The sequence below is a fragment of the Balaenoptera borealis genome (assembly GCF_965194805.1).
Source record: "Balaenoptera borealis genome assembly, chromosome: 4".
Taxonomy (NCBI): Eukaryota; Metazoa; Chordata; class Mammalia; order Artiodactyla; family Balaenopteridae; genus Balaenoptera; species Balaenoptera borealis.
Genome location: NC_138861.1, coordinates 45649034 through 45667315, shown reverse-complemented (window position 1 = coordinate 45667315; position 18282 = coordinate 45649034). Strand labels below are relative to the sequence as shown.

Here is an 18282-nt window from a genome sequence, read left to right as displayed (position 1 = left end):
TGAGACCTCCACATTTGGGAGGAAATTGATTTTAATTATCTCATTTCAGGATGAACTAATAAAAGCAATTACAGCTCGCTCAGCCAGACAAAGAAGTTCTGAATACTCAGATGACTTTGACAGTGATGAGATTGGTATGTGAGAACATGGGAAAGTAAACCACTTCTCTTCTTTTTGCTTCTTTAGTTAGGTTTAGTCCAACCCTGCAAAAAAATCACTATGTTAAAATAATACCTATGAATTCACAGGTTTTAGATCTCCAACTTTTTAATGAGTAAAAAGCCACTCTTAATTTTAAAGAAGTTGTATGATTTTCCTTGTTTTTTTTGTGAATGTGTGTATGAAAATAAAATTTAACTGACAGCAGATTTGCTTGTTAGTGGTAAACCACATTGGAGATAACAAGTTCATCTTTAAGGTCAACCCTATAAGGTAATAACTAGGGCCCATAGAACTAAACTTTGTGCACATTAGGATCACTTTTATAATGCTTTTTATAAATCAAGGTTTCTTTGGCTGTGACAGGGAATCAGTTTAAAAAACCCAGTATATCAGTACTGTATGGTTAATTTGGTTTCTTTTGATTATGTAAAATATTAATATTTTACATTTCAGGATAAACATACAAAATTCTATACTTGAAATTCAGTGTTTTATACTTTCAGTGAATAACTCTCAATGTTCTTTGTAAAAGTAATCAGAACAATAGTTAAATCATTGCTTTATAATTCGGTTAGCATTCTTTATTATTCTTCTCATAGTAAAATCTAATACTGTGGTATGGATGGAATTGCAGTTCCAAAATTTTTATGAAAAAACATTATTAGCAAATTCTTCCATTTACAAATATTGTTGATTTTATGAAGTTTTTGAAAAAAAAAGAAAAGCTTTACAGTCCAAAATCTAATTTAAATGTCCATGGCTGATTATAATTTTGAAGAACTTTTGAAGGACTTTTCTCAGAGCAAGCACAGTGCTTGCCTTGACAAACTATTCATACTCGATAAGTATGTTTTGAATAAATTAATGAAACTGAAATTTTTATTTTACAAATGCCAATAAAAACTGCCAAAGTTAACTGTTTTTTAGGGCTGCAAATCTATTCACAGTTGTAAATTCATTTCCAGTCTTTAAGGTAATCTTTTTGATTGATGTAATGTTCAAAACTTTAAAATATACTATTGAAAATATCTTTTCTCTTCTATTTTTCAGTTTCCTTAGGTGATTTTTCTGACACCTCAGTAGATGAAAATTCAGTTAAGAAAAAGATTAATGATTTTCATATATCAGATTATGAAGTAAAGAATTCTCCAAAACGGTCTTTTTTGAAAACCAAGAAATCAATCAATGATGTGAGGAAAGATGAGCCAGTAGTCTCTATCAAAAATGATGAAATGGCACCTGATGGTGGTGAAGGCATGGTTGTAAATCCCTTATCTGAATCTCAAAATAAACAACAAGAAGTTGAAAAAGAGAAAATTAAAATGGAAATGAAACCCAGAATTCTTCCAATCAAAAGCGTATCTTCAGGTAATTTGTTAGGTTACTGTAATTGCATTTCTTGAAAATTTATTTTAAAATAATCAATCACAAAATACTTTTACATGGTAGCTAGTAGATTTTTTTCAATTTTTATTTATTTATTTATTATTTATATTTGGCTGCGTTGGGTCTTCTTTGCCACTCACAGGCTTTCTCTAGTTGTGGAGAGCGGGGGCTACTCTTCATTGCAGTGCACGGGCTTCTCATTGCGGTGGCTTCTCTTGTTGTGGAGCATGGGCTCTAGGCGTGCAGGCTTCAGTAGTTGTGCTGCATGGGTTCAGTAGCTGTGGCTCACGGACTCTAGAGCACAGGCTCAGTAATTGTGGTGCATGGGCTTAGTTGCTCCGTGGCATGTCGGATCTTCCCAGACCAGGGATTGAACCCGTGTCCCCCACATTGGCAGGTGGATTCTTGACCACTGCGTATGGTGGCTAGTAGATATTTAAGAAAAAAAAATCAGACTTAACTTTTCAATTTTACAGATATAAATAAAAATAATAAAACCATAGAGAAAACCCATAATTCTGATGTCCAGTTGTACGTTCAGTCTTGTGTCTCTGCTAGTGCCTGATAGTTGGCCAAAGTACCTTCAGTCATCCACAGCTGTGGCTCCAAAGCTCCTCGGTCCAGCCTTGCTTAGGCCTGTGAGCTCCAATTTTGTTTTTAGCAGTGGAACTACAATGGAATCCTTTCTAATCCATCTCACACTCCAGACATCAGGGTTATAGCAGCATTGGGGCTAGTCCTTAAAACAATCATTTCCATGCAGCCATTTGCCAGAATATTTGTTTGGCATTTGTATATTTGAAGGGGGTGGTGGGGGGAGGTGTTGTTGCTGTTATTCTTTAAGCCTCCAGACTTTCCTTAAGAAAAGAGAATCTCCATTTGGTTTCTCTGTTCCCCAGGAAAATCCACTAAAACTCAATTTTCTGTGGGGATGTTCCTGGTGTGATTACAGTAGTTTCTCCACAGTTCTACTGGGCTCTGTGCATAGTGCAGCAGAGATGGAGTAAAGCAGGCACCAACTGCTGTGACATCCCCTGGGCTGCCATGCAGGAACAAGGGCATAGAAGTTTAAGGATTTGGAGTCTTCCAGTCTTTTTCTGTTCTATAGAAAAAATAGTAGTTGATGCTAACCTTCACAAAAACCTCTTTCTTTCATATCATCATTAAATATGGTACTGGTAAGTATTTCATACTTTACATATTAGATGGCACTGGTAACCTTAGGCAAAGCTATATTTCAGACACTCCTTTTTCCACCCCCCAAATTCCATCCACTTTCAAATGAGGAGAAGATATGAGCAAGCAGGGATACTAGGGGAAAAGCTACTGCAAGTTAATTATGTGTGACCTCAGCCATAGGGTAAGCCTCACTGTCTTCATGAGGAGGGGGTGGAAACCTGCTCTCCTTTCCTACAAAATTGTTTTAAGAATCTACTGAAGTATGTCTCAAACTATAAATTTCTACAAAAGTGTAAGCACAAGACCTAATGAAACAGAATTAACTTGCTAAAATGTACCTTCCCAGTGTACTGAGTAAAATCAAAAATGGAGAGAAGGGAAATGTAATCAAACAGTGAATAATCCATTACATCACCATTTTCCAAAGTATGTTCCACAGTTTGTTCATTGGTATTGAGGGGAAAACACAGAGTTATAGGAATTTTAAACCAATATCTTTATGAACTTCTTGGAACTGTTAATAAAGACATATGCACAGTGAATCTTCAAGAAAGAGTATGCAGTGTTTCCTAGTCTTAGTTGAGTTTAAAAACCTATTTTTATGGATTATATTTATCCTATTTGTCCTGATTCTGAAGAGCTTTTCATTAAGTTAATAAGAAAATGTGAGCATATTATAGAAGCTAAAAATTAGTCTGATATAGATAGAAGTATATTATTAGAACTTTATGGTAGATAATCAGCAATAATCTACCCATTTAATATCTTTTTTAAAACCTGTGACAAATTAAAATGAATAGAGAAATACTGTATTTTGAACACAAGATAGCTCAGGCTTCTAAATGTGCAATACTGTATTTTTAAACAATCATTAACCATTTGCAATTCAGTATATGTAGGATAAAAAAAATTACCAAAACAGGTAATCATTTACATTTGATTGTAAAATAAAACATTTGATAATGTATAGATGTATTTTTTTTCTTTCTGAAAACTGATGATGCTTCTTGAAGTGGAATTTTGGTATAAAATATATTAAAATCATTATTCCTAGATTATTCAAGTTGAAGAAAAAAGTTGAGGCTGCTGGTTAGTGCCTGGCATGTAGAATTCATTAAGTATTTGAATGTATAAATGAATAAATGAATAATTCATTCATTAAAGAAGGAAAGTGGTTAATGAGCTTAGCTTTATCCTTCTCTAAATTTTTAGACTTTTTTTTCTTATAGAGTTTAGAACTTAATATTTTTTTTTCACCTTCCAATACAAGATTTATTGTGTTCCTTTAACTAAGAGCCTACAGTGACTTGTACATTCACTCCACGAAGTTTTTTGTTTTTTTTTGTTTTTTTGTTTTTTTTGTTTTTTTTCACACACACACACTGTATTTTATTTTTACAAGAGATAAATAGACTGACACCAAGCATTGTACATGGATGACCACAACAAAAGCAACAATGATTGCAATTACCAAACATGAAACACACTCATACTATGTCATAATATTGACATTCAGTCCAGTAATCCTCCACTGCAACAGCTCCTTTACTTTGCAGTGAAAATTGATTTGTATATTCTTTGCCTCTGAGTCCTTGTGGGATTTTTTTTTTTTTTAATTCAGACAGAAAGTCACAAAAATTATACTCATCCTCATCAGTTCACTCAGTCCCATGTAATTAATTTTTTTTTTATCTTGATCTTTTGTTAGCACTTTTATGAGTTCATCAGTTTTTCATTAGAGTTCTGAAAATGCTTATTCATTCAGTTCAGCAGTAAGAACTTAATATTTTTAATGTAGTGAGATATTGCTGAGTATCACTTAATGCTTTATAAAAATATTAGAACCTGAAAGTTTCCTTAGTTCTTGCTTGTGTTCTGTAACTAGTACAATAATCAAACTCTTTCACTTTTATCAGGTAATGGTCACATTGGTAGTGATTGTAGAAAGTAATTTTTACAGGTTATGCTGTTTTTATTTTAACTTTAAAGCAGGAGAACCTTGACTCTATTAGCATTGGAGTCTGGGTGCTCCTGCTTTAATCCCACAAATTAGAGTTTATGACTATGGGCACATGACCTCTTTGTTCCTCATTTTATTTACCTGTAAAATGGAGACAATAGTTGAACCACCACTAGGGGTTTGAAGCAATTAAATTGAGTTCATGTATTTGAAGTGCTTAGAGCAATCTTGGTATAAATTAAGTACTCTATAAATGCTTTTACTATTCATTTTATTATTCAGCATTTGTTCATAAGCAGATCATTTTATTTATCCCACATATTTATTGTGGGTACGATATGTTTCACTGTTACAAGCACTGTGATAGTAGCTATCACTGTGGCATTACAAAGACTTAGTACCAATCCTCCAATACTGTCTTAGTCTGTTCGGGCTGCTGTAACCGAATACCACAGACTGGGTAGATTATAACCAACAGAAACCTGTTTCTTACAGTCCTGGAGGCTGGAAGTCTGAAATCACAGGACTCACATGGTTGGATAGGGCCCTCTTCCAGGTTGCAGGCTTCTCATTGTATCTTTATGTGGTGGAAAGGGCAAAGGAACTTTGTAGAGCATTGTTTTAAGGGCACTAATCCCATTCATGAAGATTCTACCCTCATGACTTAATCACCTCCCAAAGGCCTCACCTCCTAATATGTCACTTTTGGGGTTAAGATTTCAACATAAGAATTAGGTGGGGACACAAACATTCAGACCATAGCAAATACTTTACAATTTGGTGGGAAGGTGTATAAAAGGTATAGTAAGAACACAGGAAAGTGGGCATCTAAATTTACCTGAGGGCATTAGGGAAGGCTTCCTAGAGGAGCTGGTGTTAATAGCTATAACTGACAAATAATAGTACCTGTAGTCAGGACTCTCAGATGCAAATGACCCAATTCAAACATCAGTGCAAAGAGTTTATCCCTGTGTTGAGCATGGATGTCAGAAGTCCTTGCTTTAGGTGTGATTAAGTGTAGAGAATCGGTATTTCTATATCATCAGGATTCTCTCTCTTTACTTTTACCCTGCCTCCCTGACCCTCTCATTCTCTCCTCCTGCACTGTCACTGCCCCATTTACTCCATCCCTTGGTCCATTTTTCTGTCATTTGGTTTCTTTGTCTCAGACAGCCCTTCACTTGGCAGCAGAGAATGCCACTAGCGGTCTCTAAATCACATCCTTCCAGCTCCATGGCCTTAAATGCATATCCACCAACTCCAAGTAGAAAAATACTGACCTCCTGACTGCCTACTGTGGTCAGAGGAAATGAAGTTTCTATGATAAGCTGCACAGGAAGAAGGGGGTTGCATCACGTGCCCATCATTCTCACTGAGGTATGGAGGAGATATTTATTAACCCACCAGAATCACATGGATAGAAAGGAGAAGAGGATACCCAAAAAGAAAACAGGAGTGGTGGACAAATCAGAACAGGAAATGTCTATACAATCGTTGATATTCATTGAGCACTTCCCATGTGTCAGGCACTGTGTTGTGCGCTTTGTATGTATTATCTTACTCAAGTCCCATGAGTGCTTTAGGAAATCTTAGCTAATTCTACCTATAGGAAAACTGGGGTGTGTGGCGGTTATATGATTCGTGGAAGTTTACAATGCTAATGAGTGTCAGAGCAAGATTCAAATATGAAATAGCTGAAATACGCAACCCATACAGAGAGTGGGTAGAATGGTGGTTATGAGGGGCTGAAGGGAGAGGGAAATGGGAGTTGCTAGTCAACAGATGTAAAGTTTCAGTTATGCAAGATGAATAAGTTCTAGAGCTCTGCCTTGTGACATTGTGCCTTTAGTTAATAATACTGTATTGTGCACTTGAAAGTTTGTTAAGAGGGTGGATCTCCTATTAAGTGTTCGTACCACAATAAAAAAAAATGACTCAAAACCAGGCATTATACAATATTCTGCTTAAACTGAGGTTCCAAAGACAGGCAAGCATTTGTCAGGAGGAGAAACAGGAAGTGGACATCCTAGGCAGAAGGAGAGCTTGGGTGGCAAGCTCTGGTGGCAGGAGGGATGTGGCACAGCTGCAGAAGCACAGTGAGCCCAGCATTTCAGGACAGATTACTAAGTGGGTGTGTCAGTGATGAGGCAGCACAGGTAGCCAGGGACAAAACCATGAAACCTTTTATATTGTTCAGAGGCAATGAGCTTTTTATTCTCTAAGACTGGCTGATGGGGAGCCATTGAATAATTTTGTGGATAGGAGTGATGTGATCTGATTTGTGTTTTATAAATGTCACTAAGGCAGTAATCTAGGCAAGAGTGGATGAGGAACTGAAAGTGGGGATGTAGAAAGTGGGATAAATGAGAGAGAAATTTAGCAAGTAGAATGGATAGGGTATTGTGATCCTTTGGATTTTGAGGGAGGAATCTAGGATGACTCTCGGATTTTGGATTGGACATTTGACCAGAGTTTAGGACATACCTAAAATTGACAATGAAACATTTAAAGTGGTTCCAATTAGGTATGGTTGTAGAATCTTCTAGCAGGGTTTATAACTCCACTTATAGATAAAAAGGATAAAGGTATTAATTAGTTCAGTTTTGAAGTTTCGTCAGAAGAATACATTGGTAGAACAATGGAGAGATGGATATGTATAATAGGTAAAATTTAGGGAAAAGTTCATGTAAAATGTTTCTTATCATGTTTTGAGGGCTGGAAGTATACCAGCATTAGATTGTTGTTTTAAGCTTAGAAGTAATGGAAATAGTAACTAAGAAATTTTAATAACTGCTGGAGAGGTTTTATGGACTCAGAGAACAGCAGCTCACAAGTTATCCAGTTGTCTGTTCCTCCTTCCAGGGACATTTGGCTCTTCTACTCCCTGTACTGACATCATCTTTATACTTGTAACAGCACTTACGTTTGTCTTATAATTTTATTTGTTTAGAATCGTCTCCGTTCCCAACCTCTAAAATCCTTGGACAGGGCCATTGCCAGTGTCTTGATTCTGAGGTCCATTAATGTGAATGATGTGTATGGGGCCTGGCAGCAGATACTCAATAAAGGTTTGATGGATGAACTGCCTCATTTTATAAAGGCTGAAACTGAGGCAGTTTGATTTTGTTTGTTAAAAAAAATTTTTTTTTTAATACTATGAGAGTTGATGAGTTAACTACTCCAAAAGTGAAGTATACTAGTTACTTCCAGGATGGTAGCCATTTAAAAAAATTTATTTGATTATGAACTATCGCCTACTTGTACTTTCTGGAGTTCTGTGTAGAGAAGGGTGTGGGCTTCTTCTAGACTCTCCAGGATAGAAAGCCAAGGTGCTTCAGCACAGGAGGGAAGTGTGGTGGCACCTGCAATGTAGGAGAAGCCATGGTCATTTAAAAAATGTATTTTTTAGTGTATTAAATTGTATTTAATGTATTAAAACATTGTATTTTTCTGCAGAAAATAACAGCAGCCTTGAAGCAGACAACCACTTTAAGCCTTCACCTCGGCCAAGGAGCATGTTGAAAAAGCACAGCCACAGGGAGGAGAAAGACAGTCTAGGAGAAGATAAAGACACTGCCCTCCATGAAGAATTAGAGGCACATTCTGCACCTTCGTTCCTCTCAAGTCTGAATGGCAGACAACCAGAAGCTGAGAAAAATGCATTCTCTGAAAACCTTGACCCTGAGGTTAGCACTACTGCTAAACTGTGTTTCTAATTCAGGTTTTTGCATCTGATTATGAGAGAAAGAATATTTGTGTGCGCACGTGCATGTGTGTGTGTTTTACATGATTTCTTCAACAATTGATAAGGAAATAATTTTAAGTTTTTAAAAATATATTTTATTGGATCTAAAACTCAATTGTAAGATATAGCAAAAATACAGCATTATTTTATGTACCACTAAGAAAGAAGAAAACTGCTAAACTGTAACATATGATGCATCCAATTTCAGAGAAAGTAAAATGTGAAAAAAACTGTTGCCTTTTTGAATCTAGGCAACACTTTAATTGCAAGAGTTTTTATTTACGTATCTTTGAATTGTAAAATTTATGTCCAGTGTCATTTTATTCATTTGGTTTTAATCACTCAACAAATGTATACTGAATGTTCACGGCACAGTCCTATATTTTTTGGGATACACTAGAAGGGATGTAGATGTGATCCTTCAGGACTTCATCAGGAGTTTACTGTGTATTTTTATTAGGGAAGAACACTTGGCCGCCTGTCTTTACATTTCACTATGGTTAGAGAATTTCCACCTCACATTTCAGAAGGGGTAAGTATGGGAAGAGCATTCCTCCTCCACAATCTGCTTGAGCAGATCAGAGAAAAGGAACTAAACAGTACTGGCTAAGCTTCTTTCTTCTTCTCCTGACTCGTCTGTGTTACTGATGTGAGAAAAGATCTGCTCCCCAGGACGTGGTACAAAGGCAGACAGAGGAAGTCCTTTGTATCATAACTAAACAGATGAATCTCTCCAATTCAGGCTAGAAGTATGAGCACAGTAGACTCTGATTCCACTCTTATCCTGTAGGTTAGCTTTACCAGAAAAGCTGGCATTTTGATATAAATCTGCCTGACTTCAATGTGCTATGTCCTAATTTGTTCTGAAAATCAGGTGAAGAGAGGGTGTTATCAAAACCAATTATTTTATGTTTAATAAAATCATCTGGCCAAGTGGATATTTAGTTCACCATAGCTGCTGTAACAAATTGCCATAAAGTAGATGACTTAAAACAACAAAAGTTCTCTCAGTTCTGGAGGTCAGAAGTCCAATATCAGGGTGTGGACAGGGCCATGTTCCCTCTGAAGGCTCTAGGGAAGAATCCTTCTTTGCTTCTTCCAGCTTCTGGTGGTTGTCAGAAATCTTTGGTTGTCCTTGGCTTATAGCTGCACCACTCCAGTCCCTGCATCCATCAACCCATGGTCTTCTTCCCTGGGTCTCTGTGTCTCCCCTCACTTTTCTCTAAAAAAAGACATCAGTCATTTGATTTAGGGTCTGCCCTACTCCAGTAGGTTCCCATCTTAACTAATTCCATCTGCAAACACCTTATTTTCAAATAAGATCACGTTCGGAGATTTGGGATAGACATGAATTTTGAAGGAACACTATTCAAACTGGTAGTGATACCTAACTTTAATTGCTCTTTGTGATGTATTCTATATCCCTTGATTAAAGAAAAAAGTATTCCTAAAGTTTTTAAAGTAACATTATATTATGACAGAAAATTTAATTGAAAAATATCTACGCAAAATCCCACCACCTAATAACAACTATATTCATTATTCTTACTCCCCTTTTGGGCTGTTTTCCTATACTTGTTTTTATAATATTTGTCATCTTAACATTCACAATGTTTTGTATCATGCTTTTTTGTTTAATCTCTTAACATTAGGTCATGACGTGTTTCCATGTTGCTGGGTGATCTTGAGACTACGTTCACCTTAATGACTATATCATAGCCTATATTGTAGAGCTATTATCTTTGTTGGGTATATTAGATACTTCTCTTTTTTTTTTTTTTAATTAATTAATTAATTAGTTTTTGGCTGCATTGGGTCTTTGTCTTTTTTTTTGTTTTTTTTAAAGTTTAATTTTATTTATTTATTTATTTATTTATGGCTGTGTTGGGTCTTCGTTTCTGTGTGAGGGCTTTCTCCAGTTGTGGCAAGGGGGACCACTCTTCATCGCGGTGCACGGGCCTCTCACTATCGCGGCCTCTCCTGTTGCGGAGCACAAGCTCCAGACGTTCAGGCTCAGTAATTGTGGCTCACGGGCCTAGCTGCTCTGCGGCATGTGGGATCTTCCCAGACCAGGGCTCGAACCCGTGTGCCCTGCATTGTCAGGCAGATTTTCAACCACTGCATCACCAGGGAAGCCCACTTCTCTTTTTAATAGTCTAAATTTTCCTTATTCCTCATTATAAAATTTTCCTGACCATGCTCTGAATCTTCTTTAAACCCACATTTTCAGGGATTTCCCATTTATTTTTTTGTCCAACCCTTCTCTCTCCTATGTCTATAATCTTTGGCTCTGGAAGAGTCTATTTTCATCCACATTCAACTATGCTGAAGCCTCTTTAACCTTGTATAAGCTTTCACATGACACTGCACCTCTCTCCCTATTGCCTTACCTTTCTGCAAATGTCACAGCTGGGTATCAAAAGGGTGACATTTTCTTTCTCACTACAACCTCACTTCCCACCTTTCCTTTGTGTGTGCATGTGTGTGTGTGTGTGTGTGTGTGTGTATGATGATATATATCTATGTTTATATGTTAAATTAACTCATTATTCCTGGAATAAAATCTAGTCGATCATGGTAGACCATTTTTGTGTGGGATTTGATTTTTTAATATTTTGTTAAGACTTCTACATCAATATTTATGGAGGTTGTCTATAATTCTTTCCTTATAATGTTGTTATCAGGTGTGAGTATCATATGAATTGGGGAGTGTCTCTTCCTCCTTTATTTTCTAAAAGTTTGTTTGTTATGAAACCAGAAGTTTAGTATCATTTTCCCCTTAAATGAGAGAATTCACCAGCGAAATTATCTGGGCCTAGAATTATCTTTGTGGAGAGGTCTTTGACACTAAGTTTGATTTTTTTTTTTTTTGGGGGGGGGTGGTGAATATTTGGTATCCAGATTTTCTCATCAGTTTGGTAATTTATGTCTATTTAGAAATTTGTCCATTTTATCGGAGATGTTGAATTTATAAAGTTGTTTGTGATAGTCCCTTATCCTTTTGATGACAGTAAAATTATCATGACATTCCATCTTTCATTTCTAATATGTAGTTGTGTTTTCTGTCTTTCTTGTTAAATTTTGATAGGCATTGCTCAGTTTTGTTAAAACTTTCATAAGAACCAGTGTTGGCTTTGTTAGCTTTCTCTGTTGTTTCCAATTTTGTTGATTTTCACTCTTTATTATTTCTTTCTTTTATTTTCTTTGGGTTTAATTTGCTTACCTTTAAGTTAGAAGATGTGTCCATTCATTTTAAGCTTTTCATCCTTTCTATCAAAACTTTGAAAACTATAAATTTTCCTCTAATGCACTGATTAACAGCACCCAATTTTTTTGGTGCCATTTATTTTCATTATCATTCCTTTAAATGTATTTTCTAATTTTCCTTGTGATCTCTTTTTTGACCAAATGGTTATTTTATGGTGAATGATTTTATTTCCACATATTTAGATCTTCTCTAGATATATTCTTGCATAGATTTATAATTTAATTTTATTATGATCAAGGAATATATCTTATATGAATTCACATTTTTAAAAATTGTTGAGATTTTTTTTTATGGCCCAGACTAAGTGTGTCTTGTGAAAGTTTCATTTGTATTAACAAAGAATGTGTGTTCTGCAGGTGTTAGATATAATGTTCTGTAATTTCAGTTTGGTCAAGATGGTTGGTAGTGTCATTCAGATCTTCTCCCTTCTTACTGAATTTTTGTCTAGTTGATTTACCATGTACTAAATAGAGTGTGTTAAAATCTCCAGTTATGTTTGTGAATTTCTCTGTACTTCCTTTTTGTTCTGTCAGCATTCCATGACTCTAATTAGACACATACACATTCATCATTATTAGTTCTTAACCCTATTTAGCATTAAGAAATTTTTGTATCTCTGGTAATGCTTCATATCTTGCAGTTTGTTTTGCCTGATATTTCAACATTTCAGTATTTGCATGGTATAACTTTTTCCATCATTTTCCTTTCAAACAATTTTTTTCTTTTTCTTTAAATGACTCATAATAGCAGTTTGGTATTACTTTTTTATCAAGTTGGACAATCTGCTTTTTAATTGCGATCTACTTATGAATCCATTATTCCATTTATGAGTGTTTAGTACATATACTTTTTTTAAATAAATTTATTTATTTTATTTATTTTATTTTTGGCTGCATTGGGTCTTCATTGCTGTGCATGGGCTTTCTCTAGTTATGGCAAGTGGGGTGCTACCCTTTGTTGTGGTGTGCAGACTTCTCATTGTGGTGGCTTATCTTGTTGTGGAGCACGGGCTCTAGGCACACAGGCTTCAGTAGTTGTGGCTCTCGGGCTCAGCAGTTGTGGCTCGTGGGCTCTAGAGTGCAGGCTCAGTAGTTGTGGCTCACGGGCTTAGTTGCTCCACGGCATGTGGGATCTTCCCAGACAAGGGCTTGAACCCGTGTCCCCTGCATTGGCAAGTGGATTCTTAACCACTGCGCCACCAGGGAAGTCCAGTCCATATACACTTAATGTAAGTACACTTAGGGCCAATTTGTTGCTGTTTGTTTTCTATTTATTTTATCTATTTTTTTAAAATTGAAGTTGTTGTTCCTCTATAACTTCTTTCTTGCCTTTTTTTTTTCAGAGTTAATCACATAGGTTTTAGTTTTCCATTAGTTTTCTCTGTCGCCTTTTGACTATACCTATTTGCGTTTTATATATATATATATATATATTTTTTTTTTTTTTTTAGGAAGAACTATATGTTTAACTTTCTAGGTTCTTCACTTCTGTGGTATTTTTTTTTTTAAATTATTAGTACCTTTAATTATTATTTATTTATTTATTTTTGGCTGTGTTGGGTCTTCGTTTCTGTGCGAGGGCTTTCTCTAGTTGTGGCAAGTGGGGGCCACTCTTCATCGCAGTGCGTGGACTTCTCACTATTGTGGCCTCTGTTATTGCGGAGCACAGGCTCCAGACGTGCAGGATCAGTAGTTGTGGCTCACGGGCCTAGTTGCTCCACGGCATGTGGGATCTTCCCAGACCAGGGCTTGAACCCATGTCCCCTGCATTAGCAGGCAGATTCTCAACAACTGCACCACCAGGGAAGCCCTGTGTTTTATTTTTAGTAGTTGTCTTATGGATTACAAGATGTGTCTATAAATGGTCACAATACAGTTGACACTGTATTGTTTCACATTTAAAATAGAAACTTGTAACAGTATAGTTCCATATACTCCCTCATCCATCACGCTGTTGTTGTCATGTATATTACACCTACATATGATATAATTTCCACAACACAGAATTATAACTTTTCTTTAAAGAGCCTTTTAAACTTTTTGTCTTAGACTTTTAAAGAACTAAAAGAAGAAAAGAATAAACATTTATAGTTTTCTTAGATATATATACCATTTCCAGGGATCTTCATTTGTTCCTATATATCCAGATTACCTTCTAGTGTTATTTCCCTTCAATCTTAAGAACTTATTTTTGCATTTCTTGGTTTGCCAGTGATGGATTCTCTCAGACTTTGCTTATCTAAAACATATTCACTTTATCTTCATTTTTGAAGGATGGCTTAGTTGAATATATACTTCTTGGCTGACAGTTTCCTTCTCCTATCCCCAGCTCTTTATAAGTTTCCATTGTTCCTGGTCTCTATTATTTCTGTTAGTAAATCAGCAAAAATTTATTTTGCTATCCTCATTATACAATGTTTTGTTTTTTTCTGGCAGCTTTCAGAATTATTTTCAAGATTTAGTCTTTTTTTCTTTGAATTACAACAATTTAACTATGAGGTACCTAGGTGTGGTTTTCTTTATATTTATCCTGCTTGGGTTTTGTTGAGATTTCAGGATTTGTAAACTGATATTTTCCATGCAGATGGGAAGTTAAAATTTTTTTTCTGTTTTATTTTCTTTCCTCTTGTTTGTAATTACATGAACATTGAAATTTTTGATATGTCTCACTGATCTCTAAATTTCTTTCATGTTTCTTCAATCTTTTTTTCCCTTTGTTTTTTTAGATTGAATAAGTTGTATTGTTCTGTCTTCAAGTTCACTGCCTTTTTCTACCATTCCTGATCTGCTGTTAAGTCTATCAGTGATTTTTTTTTTTTAAATTTCAGTAGCATTCAACTCTAGAATTTCCATTGGTATTTTTTGTATTTTCCGTATCTAATAATAAGATAACCCATCTGTTCAGCCACTATGTATATATTTCTTCCTAAGTGCTTGAACATATTTATAATCCCTACTTTAAAGTTCTTGTTTGCTAATTGCAACATCTGTGTCATCTCTGGCTTGGTTACTGTAGACTGCTTTTGTTGTTTTTGTTTTCATGAGTATGTGTCACCATTTTTTTTACTTTACTTATTAACTTTTTGATTGACTACTGAACATTATGAATGATATGTTGTAGAGATTCTGGATTCTGTTATGTTCCTCTGAACATGTGTTCTAGCACACAGGTATTATGGCTAGACTCAAATTCCCAGCTCTGTCTCCCTTGCCATGGACATTGACTGAAATCTCTGCTTAGCTTTTTCACTTTCTAGCTACTTTGATTTTACAGGACCCTCTGAGGTCTTTCCCATGCCATGCATAGATGAGCCAAGTGTTTGAGGTGGATTTTATATGCAGATATTGGGGTTCATGCCTTCTGCAGCTCTTCTCCAAATTTATTGGCTGATCTTCGAGTCCTAAACTCTATCTTCTGACCCCTCAAGCCAGTCTAGTAACGCTGCAGCCTTCTACTAAGCTGCACAGTTGGGGGAATTTCCTCAGGAAGAAGGCTACTAACTTGCAAATCTTCTTGGGTAAATATTCCCTTCTCAGGGTAGTGTTTGAGCCCTTCTGCCATCTGCCCAGATGGTTTCTCTCTATTGCTTTTGACATATAATTTTCTTCGTAAATATTATGGGAAAGAAAATTAAAATTTATTATCTATGCAAAAAAATCAAACTTCTTACATTATAATATCATCACCTTTAGATTAGAGTATTATTCTATAAAGAGATGTTTAATTTATGCACACAAATATAATTACTTCATTTCAGATATAATAATTATTTTAATTCAGATATAGGAATTTTGAAGAAAACTAAAGTGTATGAAATCTATGTAGTATTTTATCTAAAATATTTGGAAGTAACTGTCTACTTGGTTTTATAAATTGCTTTCATTTTGTAAACAAGTAATATTTGTTTGAAACTAAGGGTTTTTACCTTCTATTTCCTTTATACTTTCTAAGAAAGTATATAATTAGGGAAAGAGATGTCAAATATTTACCTTAAATATTTCTGAGATTTGATTTTAGAACAGCAGGAGTTTTGAAAATATAGAGGTTTCAGTTAAAGAACTAGAATAGCTCTTAGTGACTGCTTTTAATGATCAAGATATAAAGGCTTGAAAGTAAAACATATTATAACCTCCTTTGACTTACTTTTGGTGTTTAGCAGAAAACTAATAATGCAGATTTCAGAGTTATGAAGTAGTTTTAATAATCCTATTGCCCCCCACAAATCTTGAGAACTAAACTTACTAGTAAATACATTTTCTTTAAATAGGATGCATGGTTAACAAGTTTATCATCATCATCCCTTAAAGAAAGTCTCGGAAATTCCTCTTCACCAGGATCTGGGGAAAAAGCCTCCATTACAGGTGATTATATCAAATTATTCTACCTTATTTTATTTGTGAACTCTGTATTGCTTAGAATGCTATTTGTAAAAGAAATAATACTTTACACAGTTATAGGAACAATATATGCTTGTGTTTGCCTGAGTTTTAATCCCCAAAATACAATTTATTAACCATGTGATTGTAGATGCAGAACTTGATCTCTCAATGCCTCAATCCCCCAAGTTATAGTAAGACCAATCTCATAAAGCTATTGTGAAAATTAAGTGATACTATGCATTTTAGCCACTAACTCAATTCCTGACACAAGTAGACTATTCACTAAATGTGAGCTATTATTATGTAGGTGTTGCTGCAATAGTCAGCATAATGGTTAGGTGAACTTTTAGAGTGAGACTAAGCTGGATTTGAATCTAGGTACAACTACATGAGAAAGTAACTAACCTTTCTGGCCCTGTATGTTGCTCTTTAAAATGGGCTTAATAAGAGTAGGGTGGTTGTGAGAATTAAATTAGTTTTAATACATGTAAAGCATGTAGAACAGAACCATCGTTAGCACCTAGTAAGTGTGAGGTATGAGCAGTTAATATTGTTTCTTTCCTTAGTCTTATGACATATAACTTAATGAGAGCTAAAGGCATAGCTGATTTTAAGACTGGGATGTATAACTTACATTTATTAAGTGCTTACTATGTAGTATAATTTTTGTCGTATTACGGATGAGAAAAACTGGAGTGCAAAGATATTGGGAAACATACCCAAGGTCAGTGATGGAGCCATAATTTGAATCTTTGGCTCCAAAGTCTTTGTTCTTTTCACTGAGTACTTTGATTAACAGCTCTAAAGAATCCATTAATGATACTTTGAATCATGAGTAGTCTCCAAATATGAATGTATAACTGGAATTATAAAGTGATATTATATCTAGCTTACCTCAAAACGAGTTCCCCAGAAATGGCTGTAATGAAAGCCTCGTAATTAAGACTTTGACAATAAAGATACAGGTTGACCAGTAGGTGGATCCTAGTAGAACTGAAAGTTGATGATCAACGCAGAAAGCACTGATTTTCTGTTGAACATTCTAAAGTGTGGTAGAATCAGAATAATAGAAGTAATTCTGTAAATGCTAAACTGAATCTTCCATGCCAGAGCTTAAGCCTGTCCCTTGAGCACTGAGAGGGTAAGTACTAGGCCTTCCTTTCCTGCCCTTTTGGTATCAGAGGCAACACTGCATCTTAGTGGGAGTAAAACTCTAAAGGATGGCTTTATTCTCTGTGTGGTGGCCTCTTCTAGAACTGCATTGATTCTTGGTTCTCTCTACATCTCTACAATATTATAAGTTCATTGCTAGTAACTGTAGTATCTTAGAAATCTGTGCCTCTTGATCCAGCTAAGAAACACAGGCTTTTGAATAGAATAGATATTGCCATTTCACTTTCTTGGTTTATACACAAGGGCTTGTGGCGTGTCTATGGTTTAGGGTTGTTATTCCATTTTCTAAGGTGTGTCAAATGCTTTAGTAGATTTAGTAGCCATTTTTTCTTTTGTAGCTCACTTGGGAAAAAAGTTTATTCAAGTTGAATATGATAGTTTTCTCCATTTATTATTTTGCAAGAAAGAGATTATAGACAGTTTTCATTTAGCAGAAAGCAAATGAATCTGTTATCCACCTTATTAATTCAGAAGGGAGATTTAGTTCTGTTACTCTGTCACAAAATAGATCAGAATGAAGAATGCACTGAAAACCATAATTCCTTGAAATCAATTGAAAGTGAAGAGAACTCATTTTTGATAGACTTTGTTACTGCACTTGAGAAACCCAAGGAAAGTCAAGTGACTACTGGTGACCTTGAAGAAGAAAAGGAAAAAGCTGAACTGATTATGAATGATGACTTAACAGTTGATGATCCACCACTATTTCAACTTCAGAGCATCTTATGCAATGAGTCTGCAAAGGTATTTATATAAAATCGTACTTTCTATACTATAGCTTAAAATTCAAAATAGAACTTTTAAATATTTTATCTTCCATGTTAGGTACATCTGAATTATCTGTGGAAATAATGGTATTATACTATCAAGTGATTCTTTTTTTTTTTTTTTTAAACATCTTTATTGAAGTATAATTGCCTTACAATGGTGTGTTAGCTTCTGCTTTATAACAAAGTGAATGAGTTATACATATACAATATGTTCCCATATCTCTTCCCTCTTGCATATCCCTCCCTCCCACCCTCCCCAT

The 18282-nt window shown here is 35.3% G+C and overlaps 1 protein-coding gene across 1 annotated transcript in view; it reads left to right on the top strand.

The window, feature by feature from the left end:
- MAP9 (microtubule associated protein 9) overlaps window positions 1–18282 on the top strand; it is a 116592-nt gene that overhangs the window by 12956 nt on the left and 85354 nt on the right. Inside the window, exons 3-8 of the mRNA XM_082391523.1 lie at window positions 50–134; window positions 1213–1530; window positions 8144–8373; window positions 8893–8964; window positions 15968–16061; window positions 17761–17996. Of these exons, the coding sequence (XP_082247649.1) occupies window positions 50–134; window positions 1213–1530; window positions 8144–8373; window positions 8893–8964; window positions 15968–16061; window positions 17761–17996 (1035 nt within the window). The remainder of the gene's footprint in view (window positions 1–49; window positions 135–1212; window positions 1531–8143; window positions 8374–8892; window positions 8965–15967; window positions 16062–17760; window positions 17997–18282) is intronic.